General features: G+C 43.3%; 1 protein-coding gene across 3 annotated transcripts in view; it reads left to right on the top strand.

The window, feature by feature from the left end:
* The window catches only part of SNX10 (sorting nexin 10), a 63,746-nt gene that overhangs the window by 15,117 nt on the left and 29,899 nt on the right, over positions 1-18,730 (top strand). For all 3 annotated transcript variants that reach the window (XM_067562027.1, XM_067562026.1, XM_067562025.1), the window contains exon 2: positions 18,613-18,662. In XM_067562027.1, the coding sequence (XP_067418128.1) occupies positions 18,639-18,662 (24 nt within the window). In that variant the 5' untranslated portion in view covers positions 18,613-18,638. The remainder of the gene's footprint in view (positions 1-18,612; positions 18,663-18,730) is intronic.

Raw genomic sequence — 18,730 nt, 5'->3', positions numbered from 1 at the left:
AGGTGGTGGTCGAGTTACTAATTTGGGTTTAGCTTAAAGTTGATGTGTAAGATAAATTAAAATAAGCCACTCTTAAACTGAAATATTTTTCACAAAGGGGTTTGCACCTGTTTAAATCATTTTAAAAACTAGCTTAAATTGGCGCAAGTTTCTTGTGTAGACAAGGCCCAATTTGCTACCTCCCCTGAACAGACAGGAGTAAACTCAGGAACCCTGGAATACTGCGGGTTTGAGATGTGCCCCTACTTGGCAGGGAAGCCACTTGATTCGCATCTTGGATGCTGTATTTTATTTATATTCAGAAGTGCTTAAAAGTGTGGTAGGTGCAGTGGTAACAAATATAGGAAGACACAGTCCAGCACAGTGAGCTTTGAGTCTAAAATGACAAACTGATGAAAGGTGTCGGAAAGAGTTGGAACATACCTGCAAAGTTGCCGAGGTGGTGATTGGCCAGGCTTCACATCTTTTTCTTTTAAAATTGTATGCTATTCCTAGCTGGCCCTTGTCCTACCCCTTATTATTTAACTAATATCCAGTGACCTCCTACGAGAGAGGTCTACACTGGGATTAGCGATGTGTCTGCCGCTCAGGTAGGCATACCCATTTTAGCTTTAATCTAGCTAATACAGCTAAAAAGAGCAGTGAAGGTGCAGCAGCATGTTCCCCATATAAAGGCACCCAGAACCATGGGTATGTACTTGTGTTGCTAGCCCACGCCGGGCTCTGTACCACCACAACTTCACTGCTCTTTTTAGCTGTGCTAGCTAGATTAAAGCTAGCACAGAATCCCCTATCCAAGCTGCAATCACACCTCCAGTTGCAGTATGTTTGTCTGCATGGGATCCTTGCTGCTGCCTCTCTTTCCAACTGTAGCTTGTACAAGTGACAAAGCTCCAGTTTAGTTGTTTGTAACTGCATCAGACAGAAATTTCCGTCTTAAGGTTTTATGCTGCTGCCCATCACCATAACATCTGGTGGGTGGGTGTGTGTGTGTGTGTGTGTGTGTGTGAGAGACTGTTTTTGATGTGTAGTATTCTATTTTGTGACTGAATGTAAATAATCAACATGCTTTTGACTCCCTATGCTAAACTTTTGATTTCACATGGAAGGTGCTTAGATACTAAAATGATAGGTGCCAGGCTAAAGCCATAAGAAGATGAAAAAATTCTGTTTTCATCGGGTTTAGAAAAGGGAGTCAAACAGTTTCCTAAGGCAAGAATACATATTAACAGAGAAATTGTCTTGTGGTCCACCAGCCCTTCTATTCATAATTGTGCAGATCATCTCTCCTCTCATTAACAATTAGATTTTTAATGAGATGAGATGTTGACAACTACAGCAATTGCTTACACAGAAAAGTAACATTAGGAAATTTAATGTAGATTTTTTTTAATGCAAGTTGACTGTTGCAAACAAATAGCAGAGCCCACATCACGTGACAAACCAGCTCTCTGTGGACCATAGAGCATGGAGCACTGTTGGGGAGCTGTTCCTATAGAAGAAGAATTTTGAATGCTTCCAGAATGACTGCAATGAAGTCACATCCTTCCCCAATTAATAACCAGTTGTCATGATGAAAACTGGCGCATATCTCAAAATCAGTCCCATCACCCATGCCTACCATCTCCAATAGTTGCCGCCTAATTGGCATTCATCCACCCCATATTACTCTGGCCTTTTGAGTGTTCTCTAACCACTATTAGACTGAGGAATACTTAGTTTGAAGTAAGCAACCAAATGAAATAGCAGAAAGCATATGAGCTCCCTTGATTGAGCTTCTGTCTGCTGTCTGAGGATGCTACACTGGGAAGGGGGGAGAACAAGAAAATACTTATATTGTAGGCTGTATATGGATTTTTATTTAGTTAGTTATTTTTAAATTATGGCCCTCGAAGCTTCACAGAGGTTTGGAATGTGAGCCATTCTGCAGCCAGAGATGGATTATTAGGCAGAGTGCAGGTGACACAGACTTGTTCAATGAATTCTAATTTAATTTGCGGAGTCATGTAATATCACCTGACTGTCATCACCACATGTCTGGTGTGTATATAATTATTTTTGGGGAAGGGCTGCTGATGATCATGTTTGATAAAGCAAAGAGCCATTTAATTAATAGGTTCCTGTGAAATGCATGAGACACTTCTAGATGTTTTTTAGGTGATTTCAATTCATTTTCCCAATAAAACAGTCCTCGATAGCTAGGGTGCTTGCAGTGTGGTAGAGTGGTGAGCATGCTTGACTGGAAATAGGCATGACGACATTGAAGTCTTTTGATAAGATGAGCATTTCATCAGCCATTGATGGTGGCAGCTCGAAGTCAAAATTTCAGGAGGAACTCTAACTTGCTTTAGCTCACTTTACCAGCAGGCAGTTTTTGAAAGTGTCCTTCATGGCTAGGTTGTGGCTGCTGAAATCCTGCTGATAATTTGATGGAGTCTGTTACGGGAAAGTGCCCAGTTTTATTTGAAACTGTCCTCGTTTCCTTTTAATAACCATGTCAACACAGTGCTGCTGCTGCTGGTGTAGAAGGCCATGACTGGAATGTGCATTGGCAGCCTGAGGCACAGGACAGCTGGTCCTCATGGAGCTTTTATTTTGTTAAATTAGCATCTGAATGCTGCATAGAATTCAGATGAAGATACTTCTATTTTCCTTTCATTATTTCCTCATATTTTAAATGAGGCCATGCTCCAGTGACAGCACTTCTACTGCAGCTTGACAGCAAGAGAAGGACACGTTGACAACCTGGTGCTGTGAATGCCAAGCCAGCGTGTGAGAGAAAAGCAGAGATTCTTTGTGCAAACAGAAATGGGCGTGTCCATGGCTTAGAGCACTGGGCAAAATCCTTTCTTCTGTGAGAAGGAAGATTTAGACCTATGCACAAATGTCCCTATATGGCTGTCTCAGTTTTTGATTCTAAGTTAATTCCTGCAACAAGGAAACAACTTATGGTTTGTTTTATGTCTTGTAAGTAGCCTTATGTTTAAGGTATGAGTGATGTGGTTGGTCTGCATCTACCACAGCTGATCCTCTAAAGGCCATGGGAGTGATCAAAAGATAGGAAAACATGCCTTATAATAAAAATCTCAAGGACTTCAATTTCTTTACCTTAAGGTTAAGAGGTGAATTTATCATAATCAAGAAGTTACCTACATGTGGAACAGAAATTTGATAATAAAGGGCTCTTCAGTCTAGCAGACCTAGCTATAACAAGATCCAGTGGCTGAGAGTTGAAGCTAGCAAGTTCAGTGTAGAAATAAGGCACAGAATTTTAAGTGAGGGATAATTAAATATTGGAACAACTTAGAGGGTTGAGATGGATTCTCCATCACTTGACATTTTAAAATCAAGATTGGATGCTTTTCTAAAATTATACTCAAGTTCAAACAGGAACTTATTCAGGGAAGTCCTGTGGCATGTGTTATGCAGGAGGTCAGACTAGATGATCACAGTGGTCCCTTCTGACTTTATAATCTATGAAAGGAACAGCTTGACTTCAGCTGAGAGGTCAAAGTGAATATCTTCACAATTCCACTTGAATATCATGGGCTATAGCCAAAGGGGAGCTAGCAACTCTACTTATTGGTACAGTCTGAGAGTCAGATTAATCGCTGGTGTTACACCAGGGCTGAATTTATTCAAAACTGCCTAGAGAGGTCTTGTGAAGTAATGGAAGCATACATGAATGAAACACAAGAGGAAGTGAAATTGGAACAGGAAAGCTTATTGTGATATGAAGAGTTGCTGCTTAATGTAGAGTAGTTTCTGTGCATGTGAGTTTTATGTTAAATATATAATGGTCTGGCAGAATTCAGTCTTATATTTTTGCAGTTTTGACAATTAATATAGGTTATCTTTCAATTTTTAATTTTTACAACTAGGGGAAATTAGGGGGTGGGTAGGGTAATGGTTAGGGCAGTGCTGGCTTCAGGGGCTCCCTGAACGGCGGGGGGGCCCAAGACACGTAGGCACCAGGAGTGAGGTGGGCTGCAGTTCTGGCCTGGCAGAGCAGAGACCTCTGACCCGGGCTGCAAGGAGGAGCACAGTTCCCCGGCCATGGGGTGCTGCTGAATAGATGGCTCCTGGCTGGTGAGAGTGAGTGGGGCTGCGACAGCAGAGCTTCAGAGGGCTGCCCGGAGCTCCAGTGACCTCAGATCCTTGCAGGGGTAAGGTGTGGGGAAGGCTGCGGTCCTGGCAGAGCAGAGACCCCCTAGCCAGACCCTGAGGTGGAGGACAAGCTCCCAGTTGTGGGGGAGGCCACATAGCTGGTGAATGGCTCCTGCCCAGAGACAGAGCTGTCTTCAGCAGTAGGGTGGTCTCCCTTGTGTCTGGGGGCTCCTCCTTGCACTCCTGGCCAGAGATCTCTGCTCTGCCCTGCCAGGATCATCCTCAGCCTGCCCTGCACCTTGTGCCTGCAAGGATCCAGTGTCACTGGCCCTGCAGCACCTCCGGGAGCCCTCTGTAGCCCTGCTGTCATAGCCCCACTCTTTCACCAGCTGGGAGTGTCGGGTATCCATTCTGCACCTCCAGTACCACAGCCTTCCTTCTGCCTGCTGGTATCTAGTGTCAGCACTGGGAGCCCTCTGCAGCTCCCCACAGACCCACCCACCCACTCACTCTTGACAGCAGGGTTGCAGAGGGCAGTCTTTGCCCAGCCACAGGGGAGGTGACAGCTGATCCCTGCAGGCGCCTGGTGGGCGAGTGGGGGAGGCTGCACTTGCACCATTACCCATGGACATTTTTTGTTGATTTCATTGTCAGATAAAATCCACCTTTACTGACATCTATTGATTTGTATCGAATCCTGCCATGCCTCAATATATGGTACACATAAGAGGTGTCAGACTGGTAATGTTGGAAACCAAAGCTCTTTATTAAACAAAATAGTCCTGCATTGGGCAGTGCCGTCTTTCCCGCCTCTTCTCTGCATTGTGCTGCAAGGCCTGTTCTACTGGAAGGACAGCTCTAGGTGTGAGAGGGCAGTCTCAGCTCCACACCCTTTCCCTCTGCTGAAACTAGTGGTGGTGGCTCAGTCTCTGTTCAGGTCAGTGATCAGCTCACTTCACATCGGACAATTAGCTTTCCCACACTCCCCCCCCCCCCCCAAAAAAAAAAAACAAACAAAAACAAAAACAAAAACCCCACCTCAGGTTGTCTGCAGCTTTCTCCTGTACTTGGTAAGGAATCCTCTGTAAAAAGAGGAACACGTTGGCCTCCTGTTATGCCCCCAGTATGGTCCTGAACTTATCCAAACAAAACAGATATTCCCTCTGAATATTGGCAATAGTTCTGCGATAGCCATACAGCCCAGTTCCATTAAAGATTTAATGGTGGTATGATCTGTTTACCTTTTATAGGAGTTTGAAACTTTGACTCTTTCAACAACAGAAGTTAGTCCAATAAAAGATACTACCTCATTCATCTTGTATCTTGAAAATACTTTTTCTTGGCCATTGAACAGCTATGATCAATAAACTGGTTAAGATACTGCTTCACATTTCTTCTGATATAAACCCCAAGCTGGCCAGTACATCTGATCCATATCTTTGCCTGACTTGTGGTCTTCTAGAGTCTGTCTTCACTGCAATTAAAAACCTGTAGCTGGCCCAGGCCAGCTGACTCAGGCTCCCGTGACTTGGGCTAATGGCTGTGTAATTGTGGTGTAGATATTTGGGCTTAGGCTGGAGCCCAGGTTCTAGGGCTCTGCGAGGTGGGAGGGTCCCAGAACTCAGGCCCAAATGGCTACATTGCAATTAAACAGCCTCTTAGCCAGAGTCAGCTGGCATAGGCCAGCCATGGGTGTTTAACTGTAGTGTAGACATGCCCGTACATATAGCCCTGAGCCTGGGCCTTAAGCAAAGCAATAGTCAGTCACTCCCAGAGACAAACCCTAGGGTGTCCTGAGTTGTGGGACTTCTGCCTCCTCACAACAAATGTCACGAATGAGTGCGTTACTGGGACATATTCAGATCCATTATCCCTTTATTTTCAGCCCCTCCTCCTGGCTCACTTTCTCAATACCTGCATTTTCTTTATAAATCCCTGTAGAAAGTTCTTTCTGGAATTTAGCAAATGCAGTGTGTGTGTGTTTGTTTGTTTTGGAATTCATGTGGTGATGCATTTTAAACTAGTGGTCCCCTGATCATGATTACAGTAAAATGGAAAGGATCATTTTATGTTTATATGCTTAACATAACTTCTTTATCCTCAACATTTTTCAAAGTCGGGGAGAAAAACACTATTTTCCTAAGTATTTTTAGAGATTTAATTATAATCTGTCACATAGAACCCTTGAAGGAAATTCCTTGAAATAACTACCAGAAAACACTTGAGGACTTTGGTTGTGTGTGGTAGATTTTTGGTAGTGAATGGTCAACTGTTATGAAGGTCTGAAAACAAAATTATTCTTCCCTAGTAACAATTGAAGTTGGGTCTTGGAGATATCCAACGATGGATGGATGGATAAATACTCTGCAGAGGATCAGTGTTTCTTGTTTGAGGGAAGCATTACAAGAGGATTGTGGAATGGAGGTTTGTGAATAATGTCAGAACACATAAAAGCAATAGCAGATGCCACAAGCTAACAGAAGGCTGATCATATAATTGCAATATAATCTAATACAAATACAACCTTAGCTGCTGGGAGAGGTGAGAGCCTTTCTCTTACTTTTATTCCCTATTCTGCTGTCAGATTTATATACAGCCAGTCCTTGAGTGAGTTGCAGAACTTACATTCTGCCCCAGCATTGTATTCAGTTGTTTTTTTATCATGTTTATTTGCTTATTGCTAAGGTCATCCCTGAGCTAACATACTGGCAGTTTTTTGTGCCTATGTAGAATTGCTTTAAATTTGGCTATTAGTTAGGATTGGGAGTGTAGGGGAAAATTGTTAGAATTGTCCTGCAGTGGCTCAAGAGCACGAGTATCAGCCTCAGGGGAGACTGTTAAGAAGTAGGGCACAAACCCCAAATTGATTGTGAGTTCTATACTAGATTTCACCAACCAATTATCAATTGTAAACTCCTCAAGCACTGTAACAGCCTAAACATGGAGTCTCAGACTGTCCCCTTGGGCATTCTGATCTTTCTCGACATCTAGGCAAGCTTGCCTTTGATTGGTGGTTCCCTACACCAAAAATCACAATGTTTAGGTTACTTCCAGTCCCAAAGGACCTATCACTTACCTAAGGTGCAACTGACCTGGGGTTTCATACCAAAGACAACCTTGTAGCCAATCCGATAGTAAACTATTTAAAGATATGTTAACTAGGAGAAGGAAATGAGTTATTTACAAGATTAAAGCAGGTAAACTTACATATGCACAAATAAGTTAGTTTAAAAATGTAATAGAAGCATCTATAAGCAAGCTCTGTATGTCGCTTAGGGCTAACCCAGGCTAAACACTTGGGATCTCTTGTTTGTCTAGAAAGCCTTGCCCTGGAGAGTACAAGCAGCAATATCCGCCGCAGAAAAATTTGAGCTATCTTCCATTTTTGGTGGCATTTTGCAGGGGGCCCTGTTGCCGCTTTAAGGGATTTCTGCAAACGATGGAATTGCTGCTTTAACATAAATTGCCACTTTAACACAAACTTTTGGCGGCAGCACGGCTCGCGCGGGCCACATCCCTGGCATACCCCTGGCATACGCAGTTCCTCTTTGTTAGGGCTTTTTATCCCCTCCCCCATCTTTCTTCTTTGAGTTGCAACCATGGCTTATGGGAGGAATTCACTTGCATACCTCCTTCATGAGGGTGGGGACAGAAAGGGGAGAGCAATCAACAAACTTTGTCCCCTGTTCCACAATAGTTCATTTGGCGCTGATGGGCCATTTCTGCTGGGCGTAGGACCTAACACCTTCTGTTGGAAGTCAGCATTTTGCAGTAATTAGTGTGTCTTTTCTGTCTGACTTAGAATTTCAGAGGCTTACAATTAAAATGCTCAAATATTATCTTACAACATGGGATACAGGTGTTTATAAGTGTGATTAGTGCATGCAGCAATTTACTAGCATTCAATAAAGGCCGGACACTAAACATGTTTTTATAATTCTTATATTATTTTAACAATACTAACACACAGGTGAACCAGACTGATTCCAGCTGTGTTTGTCAGTATTCAGATGAGGCATGGGGACATTGGCATAAGCTGGCACTTGGTTTGCCAGTGTCAGCTAGCCATCAAAACTCTTAGTTTTCAAGATATGGTGATATTCCAGATTTATACTGGTGTCCTATTGAATCAGTATAAATCTGGAATAAGTGTCTGGACTAAGCATTCTCTGAGAAGGCCCCTGAGCTCTAGAAATTTCACTCTGCCCCACTCTTGAGCTGTAATACCCCTAGTTTGATATTCAGGGCATACTACATGGCCCACTGTAAAGGGAATGGTAAGGCTCTGGTAGGTGATCTTAAATAGTTTCTGTTGCTGGGTCATTGATTGTTTTGGTCTATTGTGAAACTGTTGATTAATGGTTCAAAAGGTTTACAGGAGTGGTCTGTTTTATGGTATGTATTTAAGAATGGTCAAGGAGCACCTAGAACAAGAGATAAGTGCTTCTATATAATAGATATATAAATTTAAGTAAATAATAAAAGGTATTCAGTCTGTTAAATAGAAATGTTTGTTCCTTCTGTTTATATCAGTGGGTTTTTCCCCTGCAGGGCAAAAAACATTTTATCAAGGCTATAAATCTGCCACTATCTCTCTTGATTCTTCTTCCCCATCATGTGCACCCATCTTCCTTCCCCTACTGTGTCAATAGAAACTCTATAAAGGGCAAGAGAATTAGCAGCTTTCTGCTTTGCTTCTGCAGGCCATTTCTCTCACTCCCTTCTTTTTTAGAAAGAGGGTCTTTGCTTAAGCAAACAGTTGATCTGCTTCAGTGACTCCTGATAGAAAACTGCAGTTTGCAGATATCAGATCCCTATATCTAATTATAAAGAAGAAGAAACAATGACAGTCTTTTCCAAAAATGTTTAAAATTTTTATGGATGAAATCTTGGCCTTGTTGAAGACAATTCAGTCTTGCTAGCCTGACTATAGAATTTTGTGAAATGGGAAATGCAATTTACTATTTGAATGGAAGAATTTTAAAAAATTGATACAAGTTTTAATGTTTGAAGTTTCTAATGCAAAAGATCCCCTACTGCAGGGGTCCCCAAACTTTTTACCTCAAGCCTCCCCCTTTCTGTCTTCCCTCCACCACCCCAGCCAGAGTTCAGCCCCAACCCTGCTCTTGGCTCTCGCGTTGCAGCTAGACGGGGAGCTAGGGGTCAAGGCCAGGGCCGTAGCTGGGTGTGGGTCTGGCCAGGACTGGAAGATCAGACTTGGCTGGGGGTAGAACTGGGCCTGGGGGTAGTGGTTGGGGGCAGGGCTGGGGCTGAGCCCTCCCCTGCCCACCCTCCCCCCAGCAGCGCTGACCTGGGCCCTGCCACACCCCTCCTGAACATTCCTCCACACCCCTTTGTGGGGTACACTCCACAATTGGGGGACCTCTGCCTTACTGTTAAGTTGACCAGTAATAATAGTATTACAAAAGCTTGGAAGGCTTCTCTTGCAATGCCAAGAGCTTTGGCTGACTTGACAACTCTGATCTTTTCCTTGTTTAGGATTACCTTTTTGGTCTATGCTCAGTAGATATAGTGAAGTACCAAGCATAAAACATACTTGCACTTCAGTTAACACTAGAATTACATGATCTTAAAAAAAATATAAAAAAATTGCTCAACATTTTAGAAGGATTGTTTGTAGATGCAAGAATATTAAATGATGGCACTTTTAGCATACATTGAAATAGTTTTGTGCAGTTGCTGTTTGGAATTTAAAATCTTCTCTAAAAGGCATCGGCGCAAAACTCCTTTGGTCAAAGGAAAATTGAGAACTAAATAAAATGTTTCCCAAACCCTGACAAATTAGATGCTAATAAATACTATCAAGAGCAGGAAATTTGAGTTAGCATTAAGAAGCAAAAGGAGGAAAGGTATGAAGTGCCAAATAAAGAGAAGAAATATAGAATTGAAAAAGTAGAATCTAATTAAATCCAGCTAATGAAATTACTGTTTCAAAAGCATTGCAAAAAGAACAGCTGATTTAGCAGTGGATAGCATTTTTTTCCCTCTAGGTTGTGGTTCCCAAACTGTACCATGTTGTGTACCACCAACAAAAAACGCCACTGGAGGGCTCCATGGACGGCCAGCCCCCCTGCGCTCCCCCTCCCCCCAGCAGCAGGTGGACGCGTACCACTGGGAGATGGCCTGCGTGCCTTAGGAACTGCTGCTCTAGGTTACTATTGCACAGAGAAACATTATTAATTTGTCACACCTGAAAGTGTGGAGGTGTCTTTTAGATCAGACAGGCATAATTGACAGTCTAGAACTTTACACTTGAACATGCTTACACCAACATAAGAAACACTCATGAAGAAACGAAAGGGCAACAAAACTGTGTTTAAAAAAAAAATATAATGAATGAGCCATGTTCTTGACCTGTTCTCTGGCTGCTCTGTGCCACTACTGCTGCACAAAGCAGTTGGAAAGCCATCTTAAGAGTGTACCTGGGACTACCCCTTGAATAGAGGGATTTTTCTGGGTGGTGTATAGAGGTGCTACACTTGCTTTTCTATTCCCCTGTAGGCATTGGGTGTGTGCCCAGCATTCCCTTGTGTTCCAGTTGCCAAATATCAGTGTGACCCCTTAGGTCTCTGGGCAGCTAGGCATAAATGAGATTCTTTCACCACCACAGAATCCAGGGGACCATAAAGATAGTGAACAACCATCTTTGATCCCCTGTTCTCTGTGCTGTGCTGAATGCAAGTGTTCTGATCTAGAGGCTGGTCTCCATTATGGGATTTTACAGTTGAAACATGGTTGTCAACAATAAAAGTAAATTCCAACTTATTGCTCAGCAAGACCAGAACAAAAGCGTTCAGCATTGTCAACTGATCAGTTAGCATTTCCCAAAGTGGAGGGCCATGGCTATGGAGAGTGCAGACAGACATCTGAATTGTTCTCCAGAGGCTCAGCTTTCCTTTTAAAAAAAAAAAAAAAAAAAAAAAAAAAAAAAAGTTGTAGCTGACGTGGTTAAGGAGAGAACTTTTCAAATGTGACTAGCATAACTGATGCAGCCATGTCTGCCTGAGTTTGAAGAATGCCTGAAACACTGATCCATTCATCTCAATGGGTGCTAACTGCAAATTGATACTTCAAATGGCAACATTGTAAAATTGTATCAGTCTCTTCAACAAAATGTTTTAATGGCAGTTGTGAAAACTGAAGTTTGGTCTGAGCTATTTAGCTGGGGATAGCCATCTGGCACACTCAGAGTGAAGAGTTTATGGCCTCCTGAAGAAGATAATGAAAAGATAGAATTGTGTGGGTACAAGTCCTTGGGAGGCAGAAAGGCTGCAGCTTTTCTCCCCCTTCTACTGCTGTAATAGGGCTGGTGCAAGTTACTAATGAGCATGTGCAGAGCCATCTGATTTGAAAGGTACTAGTCAGAGTCACTGTTAAAATATGGGGATGGAGATGGCATTGCAGCTTCCTGATCTTAGAAACAAATATTTTTCCACTCCTCACTCTGTTTATTGAAACCTGAGTTTAAAAAGAGAGGCTGAAGAGAGGAGTTCTTTAAAGATTCAGGTTTGTAGGAATTGCATGTGACCCAACTTGCATGAGGGTCTGTCTCAGACTGTGGAACAGACTGACTCTCTCCGAGCATAAGGACTAATGTAAGTCTCACTGCCTTCTGCTTCATTCCTCATCCTTGCCTTCACTAACACAACAGCCTGTACATATAAAAACCTAACCCAAGTTACCAAAACACTACATTGTGCTCACAACTACCCTCACTAGGAGAGGATGAGAGAGAAAATGAACCAGATATTGGTCATGTTGCTTTATGCACTATTGGAAGTTGCTCAGATGCGGTGGTGATGAGGGTGGTATAAGGCCATATAGAATAGAACTTACTGACTTCACAAATAGAGCAGCTTGAAAGCCAGGGGAAAATATAGAATTTTCACAAAATTCCCCCTTGCCACGCTTATTTTTGGAACATTTTCTCCCAGCCCTAGTTCTTTATGAATAACTGGGTCACCTCATCTATGATATAATACACATTTTCCTACAAACTGGTTTGAACATGTCAGTACTTGGTGAAACCTGTTATGTCTGCTTTAAGGACAGCTTTCTCCTTCAGAGTGGCAAAACACAGAAGAATATCAGGTCTTCCCACAGGAATGTTGTTAAAACCTTTTATGCCAAACCACACAGTTATATACTATGTATATGCCGCATATTGCCAAACTTATCTTTGAACTGTAGAGGTTTTTAAAATGTATGGGGAACATATTTGTATTCATCTGCTGTGAATTCAACTGTACGGCACTCAGAGGGGGCAGGGAAAATAAAACTAAGGTCTTATTTACATGGAAATTAGAACTGAAATAATATTTGTTGTAATTCACTTGAGTTATTTTGGTGAACGCCTGTATGTGGACACTCTTATTCCAAAATAAGGCCCTGATCTCAAAATAACTGGTGCATATGCTTAAACTTGCTACCAGGAGTTGTTGCACTGAAATCACTGGAACTACTCCTGATAATAAAGTGAAGTATGTGTATAAGAAGGATCAGAACCTAAGAGTGTCCACACACAACTTGTACCTAAATAATTAAAGGCATGAATAAGATTTAGTCTATACTACAGACTTGTCAACCAAAGTCTGCTTTTTGCACCAAAACAGTGGTAGTGTACACACTAAAATCCTCCCCCTGCCGATTCAATTCCCCTGATTTTTTTGTGACAAAATAAAACCGCCTCAAAGAGAGGCGTAGAGCTTTTTGTGCCAAACTTTTAGCGACAAGGAGGCAGTGTGGACACCATGCTTGGTTATGTCACAGTAAATGGCTTCCAGGCCCCATCCTGACCACTCTGGCCATCAGTTTGGGCCTGGAGCCATCTGCCCCTCCCTCTTCAAAGTCCCAGAAATTTTTGAAATTCCACTTCCTGCATGGTTGGCATGGAGAGCTCACATCTCACCTTCCCAGCTGTCCATGGTGGCACCACACACCAAATGCTCTCCTGCTTTGAGCACACTGGAGCTTCTGGATCTGATCAGCATTTGAGGAGAGGCAGCTGTGCAGTCCCATCTCCACTCCAGTTGAAGGAACTTCGATACCTATGGTCAAATTTCTCATTTTAATGGTGAAGGGCTATAAACGGGACATGCTGCAGTGCCAAGTGAAAGTTGAGGAGCTGCGGCTAGGGCGTCAAACTGTCGCCCTGGTGCAGAGCCAAAGACCTGCTACTTCTATAAAGAGCTGGAAGCCATCCTCATGACCCCAGCTCCACCCCAAGAGACCTGTGAATATCTTCACAGGCTGAGAGGCAGCAGACACCGGACTCAATACCAACGAAGTCGTGGATGAGGTTGAGTTGGAGGATGATGCGGAACAGGGGACTATGTCATTTGGTGATGTGGGGAGCCAGGACCTTTTCTTGATCCTGGTGGGTTTGAGCCAGTCCATGCCCTCCAACTCTGGCATGCAGGAGAGGGAAGCTTCAGTAAGTGGGTTTTTTTTTTTTGTTTGTTTTTTTTTTTTTTTAAAAAAGCTGATGCTTTTCAGTTACATGAGAGACAGCTGTCCTTCTGTTTTGTGGAATTATAGAGCTGGTCAAAGGGATAGGAAATGCACAACAGTAGCTGTACTTGAATGTGCTTCCCATTCCCCTGTTCAGCTAGGCAGCGGGGTGGAAAAGTGTGTTAGTGCACACCGAGATTTCACAGGAATCCTCCTGGAGATATCTAGGAAACTTCCCTGGAGGTACTCCCCAATCCTCTGCTAGACATTCCGCAGTAGAGCTGCTTTGTTTGTTCCCCCATTTGTGTGGGACAATTTCCTACAATCAGCAACCACTTGTGTAGGGACTGAAGCAACACACAGGTGAGCAGCGTAGGGACCTGGTTTGAAGCTGCCTGCACGGAGGAGATGCACTCTAGCATCCCTGCTTACTCGCAGAAGTGAGATATCTGCTTCTCTGCCTGTGGACAATGCTAGCACAATTAAATGGGGGACAAAATTTCAATCTGAATCCATACCTCCCTAAACAATCATCCAGAACCTTTTCCCCAGCTTGAGTACCTTCCCCCACCTGGGCCCACTCACTGTGCCCTGGCTTATCGTCGAACTGTCTGCTTGTCAGGGGACAGTGAGAGGTGTATTTTACAGTAATGAATCAATGCTTTCATTACACTGACAATCATGCTCCTGTTTGTGTTGTGCTTCTTCAGATGTGCCCTTGAGGGGAAACCCCTCCACGCCTGCTGTGTGCCTGCAGCTGCTCAGAAAGCTACCACAAAGAAGCAAAAAGGAGATGTTCCAAGAACTCTCCCAGTCCTGGGGTGGTGGGAAAAAAAGAAGGTATGGAGACGCACTATATCCGAAAATCAAAAAATTGATAGGCAGGAGAGGAGGGAAAGCCAGAAGTGAGTGATAGCAGGTCACCAACACCTGACGAAAGTCATGGAGGAGCAAATGGAGCTGCTAAAATCACTAATAATGCTGCAGACTGAATTCATGTGTGCTCACCCCCCTCCTGCCCATTGCAGCCAAGACAGAACTGCTTTCCAGGTCCTCCCCAAACTCCATTCCCCCTCCCCCCATTTCCTACCAAACTCCTGGCCCCAGCCTCTCAATACTCTGTGCTGTCCACTCCTTCCAGCACCTTCAAGAACAGTAGCTGGACCTACACCCAGGTGTCAGAGCTCACACTGCCCCTCACTACTTTCTTCAATCCAGCACAGGGGTGGGTGTGAGAGAATAAATATTATTTAATAAAGATATACTCTGAAGAATAAGCAATCTTTGTCTCTGGGACCCACTGGTTGCAGCTCACGTTGATACATGGTGCAAGCTGGCTAGCAGTCATAGCATAGCACAGTGCTGTTTATGAAGACACCTTATTGTTACTCATTGTCAAAATGGCTTCTCAAGGCTTCCCTGATTTGAACTGTCCCCTGTTGTGCCCCAAGAGCCCTGATATCTGATTGTTCAGAGTCAGTCACAAGGTGATCTGCCTCTGCACTCCACCACAGGGGAAAACTTTTCATCCTTAGCTTCACAAATATTAAGGAGCGCCCAGCAAGCACCTACAACCATGGGAATATTTTCCTCATTTAGATCTAACCTGCCATAAAGGCACGGTTAGAGAGCTTTTAATTTGCCAATTGCACATCCAGGGGTCAGTTGGCCTCTGCTTAACTTGTTACTGAAGCACTCCTTGCTGCTATCTAGGCTGCTCCTATAAGGCTTCATGAGCCATGACAGAAAGGGGTATGCTGGGTCTCCCAGGATCACTGTGGGCATTTCAACATTCCTAACTGGAATCTTTTGGTCCCTGCTTACAACTTTCTGTACAGGCCTGTGTTCCTGTAGATGCATGCATCATGCACCTTCGCTGACCAACCTGTGGTGATTTTTAGTGAAACGCCCACGGTGATCCACAAGTACCTGCAGTACCATAGAGAAGTACCCCTTTTTATTGATGTACCCTGTCACAAGATAGTCTGGGGCCAAAATTGGGATATGCATACCAGATATTGCCCTGCCACAGTTAGGGAATCCCATTGCTGTGAAGCCCTCCAGTTTCATACACATTCCCCAGACTCTGTCCTTCACAACAGAATACAATTAATAGCCCTGCACCCTTGCAATAACACAGCTCCAATGGTGGACTTCCTGTCTCCAAACTGATTAGCAGTCTGGAGTTGCCACCTTCCACAGGGCGAGCAGCACACACTTCTCCACCGAGAGGGCAGCTCCCATTCTCATGTCCTTACGCAGGGAGGGGGTGAGCTCCACATACAGCTCCATTAAGTTGGCTTTCCACATTCAAAAGTTCTGCAGCCACTGCTTGTCATCCCAGACCTGCATAACAATGAGATTCCATCACTCAGTGCTTGTTTCACACACCCCAAAGCGGCAGTGCACCGTGTGCAGATGCTCCATGAATGCAAACAGTAATCCGGCGTTGTTTGTTTGCATGGCACACAGCAGGTCAGGTGCCTCAGGCTCCTATTCCAATTGGAAGCTCATGATATACTGCATGACCAGCCGTGATGTGTTCGAACACTAATAACAATGGAGAGCAGTGTGGGATCCATCCTTTAAGATAGAGATGGTGGGTACACAGGAACCTGGGGCCGTTGAAAGATGCCACAAAGCAGTTGGAAACCCATGGAAGGATGAGAGGGAAATTACTGCATCATGGGACCTGGAGCCTGCATCCATGATACCCTGTGAGCCTCTCCGCCTTCCCACAATGCCTAGTGTTACAAGGTGGGGAGTTGCACAGTGGGATGGCTTTCCACAGTGCACTGTTCTCTCTGTTGATGCTAGAGCACCAACTGTGGACGTGCTTTGGTGACACAATGAGGCTAGTGCCTGTCCATAATGAGTGCTGTGTGGACAGGCAAAGCTTTGTAATGATAGCACTTTTTGATCATCACTGAAACTTGTGTTGACAATGCTTTCTAGTGTAGACAAAGCCTTAGGTACAATTTAGTTATTTTGGTTCCAGTTTCCATATGGATAAAAAGTTACATGTAAGACTCTCAAAATTACCAATAGCATATTCTCTACACATCTCTAATGTGCAATGACTTTACAGTCAGATAGCTCAAGAGATTCCAGGGTGAGATGCAAGTGCTCTCCAAATCATTGGGTAGCTAGAAGTGTACCTGTTTTTACTCTTTAAGGGTCTGAGATTGAACCTTAAACCTTTACTGGTGCACAGATAAATATTCTGGGCCTTGGGCCAGTGTAATTCCGAGGGAGAAATAGCATTCTGTCTGTCAGGCTTATTCGGAAACAAAAAGCTGTTTGTTGTTTTGAAGCTGCTCAGGGATTTGGAATACATTCCTGGAAGAGACTAGGTTAGTGGGTAGAGTGTAGGTGAAGTGATCCAAGGTGCAAGCTACGTTGGAAAGCCACATGCATGAGAACTTAATTTTTCACATGGGTATCATTTCCACATAGGTTGTGTATATAAATAACTGTATATAAGCCTGTCTAGTTTTTCAAGGGTATCCATATATCCTGAACATCTTCACTGATTTTAGAAAAGAAAAGAACTTTAAAAAAACCCAACCCAAACAACAACAAACACAACCCAATCCCAAATCCTTGAAATAATCTTAGGTGAAATAATGGGTTTAAATCTTTATATCACCAGGGAAGAATATTTGAATTTGAACTAATTTTGCAGCCCTCCATGGTAATTAATGAAGTCAGAGATTTCATTAAAATTTACCCAGAGCTAAAGCCAATGTATGCTGGTAGATCAGTCATAACATTGAAGATTTTTCTTTCTAACTGTGTTCTAGGGTAGGTTATCTATAGTACATTTTAAGACTTGTTTAGGATCCATATAGGGATTTCTTTTCTCATAATGCAGATGGTCTTTGTCTTATATTGATGTGTTAAGGAAGTATTATAGATTGCCTAACGTAAAATATGATTTAAAAAAAGTCTTGCATTCCAGTTCATATAGGTGTGCTTCTTTATGATCCATATTATGCCTATAGGTATGACCTTATGAATCATGAGGCATGCCTGTGGACTACGTAACTTTAGCATAGTTTTAGCCTCGTGAGAAGCAGGGGAAATCCCACATTACAATTCATACTATGTGTTTTGCACAGAATGTATTAATATTTGTATCAGTCCCAAGATGAGTTATTCCAGTGATTTTTATACTGTGGCTGGGGGGCAGATGGGGAGGAAAGGACCCCTTTCCACACTTTTCAGGGAAGCTACTTTGACCATGGTTCTTGCTAGCATGGTCCCAACGGTAGTGTGGACAGGATCTTGGTAACCTTCTGGTATAATAGGACTGGGCATATTACGTGATTCACCAAATAAGGCTGCAGGTAGTTATGAAATAAGCTATCACAATACATTTTGCAAAATGCTTTCAGTTCCTGTTTCAGAGCAGATGAATACTGATTATTTATTGTGCAAAGAAAGTTTAATGGGCCAGGTACTCTGCTGGGCACAGCAGAGGAGAGTCTGTCAGGAAGCCATTTGAAGCTTGAGTCTCTGCTTGGTCCAAGCTCTAAGGGTCCAGTTTTTTATATAGTCCCCAAAGAACCATTTGTAACTGGAGATAGCTGGGGTGCATCATGTCCTGCAATTCCCCAACACAGTCACACAGGCCTGTTTAGAATCTGTAGGGAGGAAGGCATAGGCCAGCTGTATGCCCACAAAGGATGCCTGCACACCAGGAAAAACCCCAAGAGGGGACTTGCATTGTGCCTCTTGTCTCTTTGTGCCTCCTGTGTGGTGCAAAGGGAGCTGAGCAAGGCAGAGGATGTTCCCCCATATGAATCTATAGGATATGATTAAATTACAAATGAACTGACTTTTTTCCATCTGAAGTGTAAGGTTTTAGGTGGGGGTTCAAGCCACTTATTCACCCATAGACTGCCTAGCTATAACCCTAGGCACCATGTTATATTGAACCTGGCCTGGTCCTTTGTCTGGTGGCAGAAGGATTACGTATCTCTTACAGTAAATTAAGACAAGGCTAACTGGTTTGCCCATTTTGTTTTACAGGTTGGTTTTTATCTGCTATTTTGAGAATGACACCAAAACACGAAAAACAGGTACGTGACTTTAACTGTAATAAACAACTGCCAAGTTTGATGGGGAGTATTGATAGAACTTTACTGTA

Source organism: Emydura macquarii, unplaced genomic scaffold, assembly GCF_026122565.2.
Source record: "Emydura macquarii macquarii isolate MOO-44397 ecotype Brisbane River unplaced genomic scaffold, CSIRO-AGI_Emac_v2 contig_2422, whole genome shotgun sequence".
In the NCBI taxonomy this organism is placed as follows: Eukaryota; Metazoa; Chordata; order Testudines; family Chelidae; genus Emydura; species Emydura macquarii.
The sequence above is the reverse complement of the archived record's forward strand: the minus strand, read 5'-3'. Positions and strand labels throughout refer to the sequence as shown.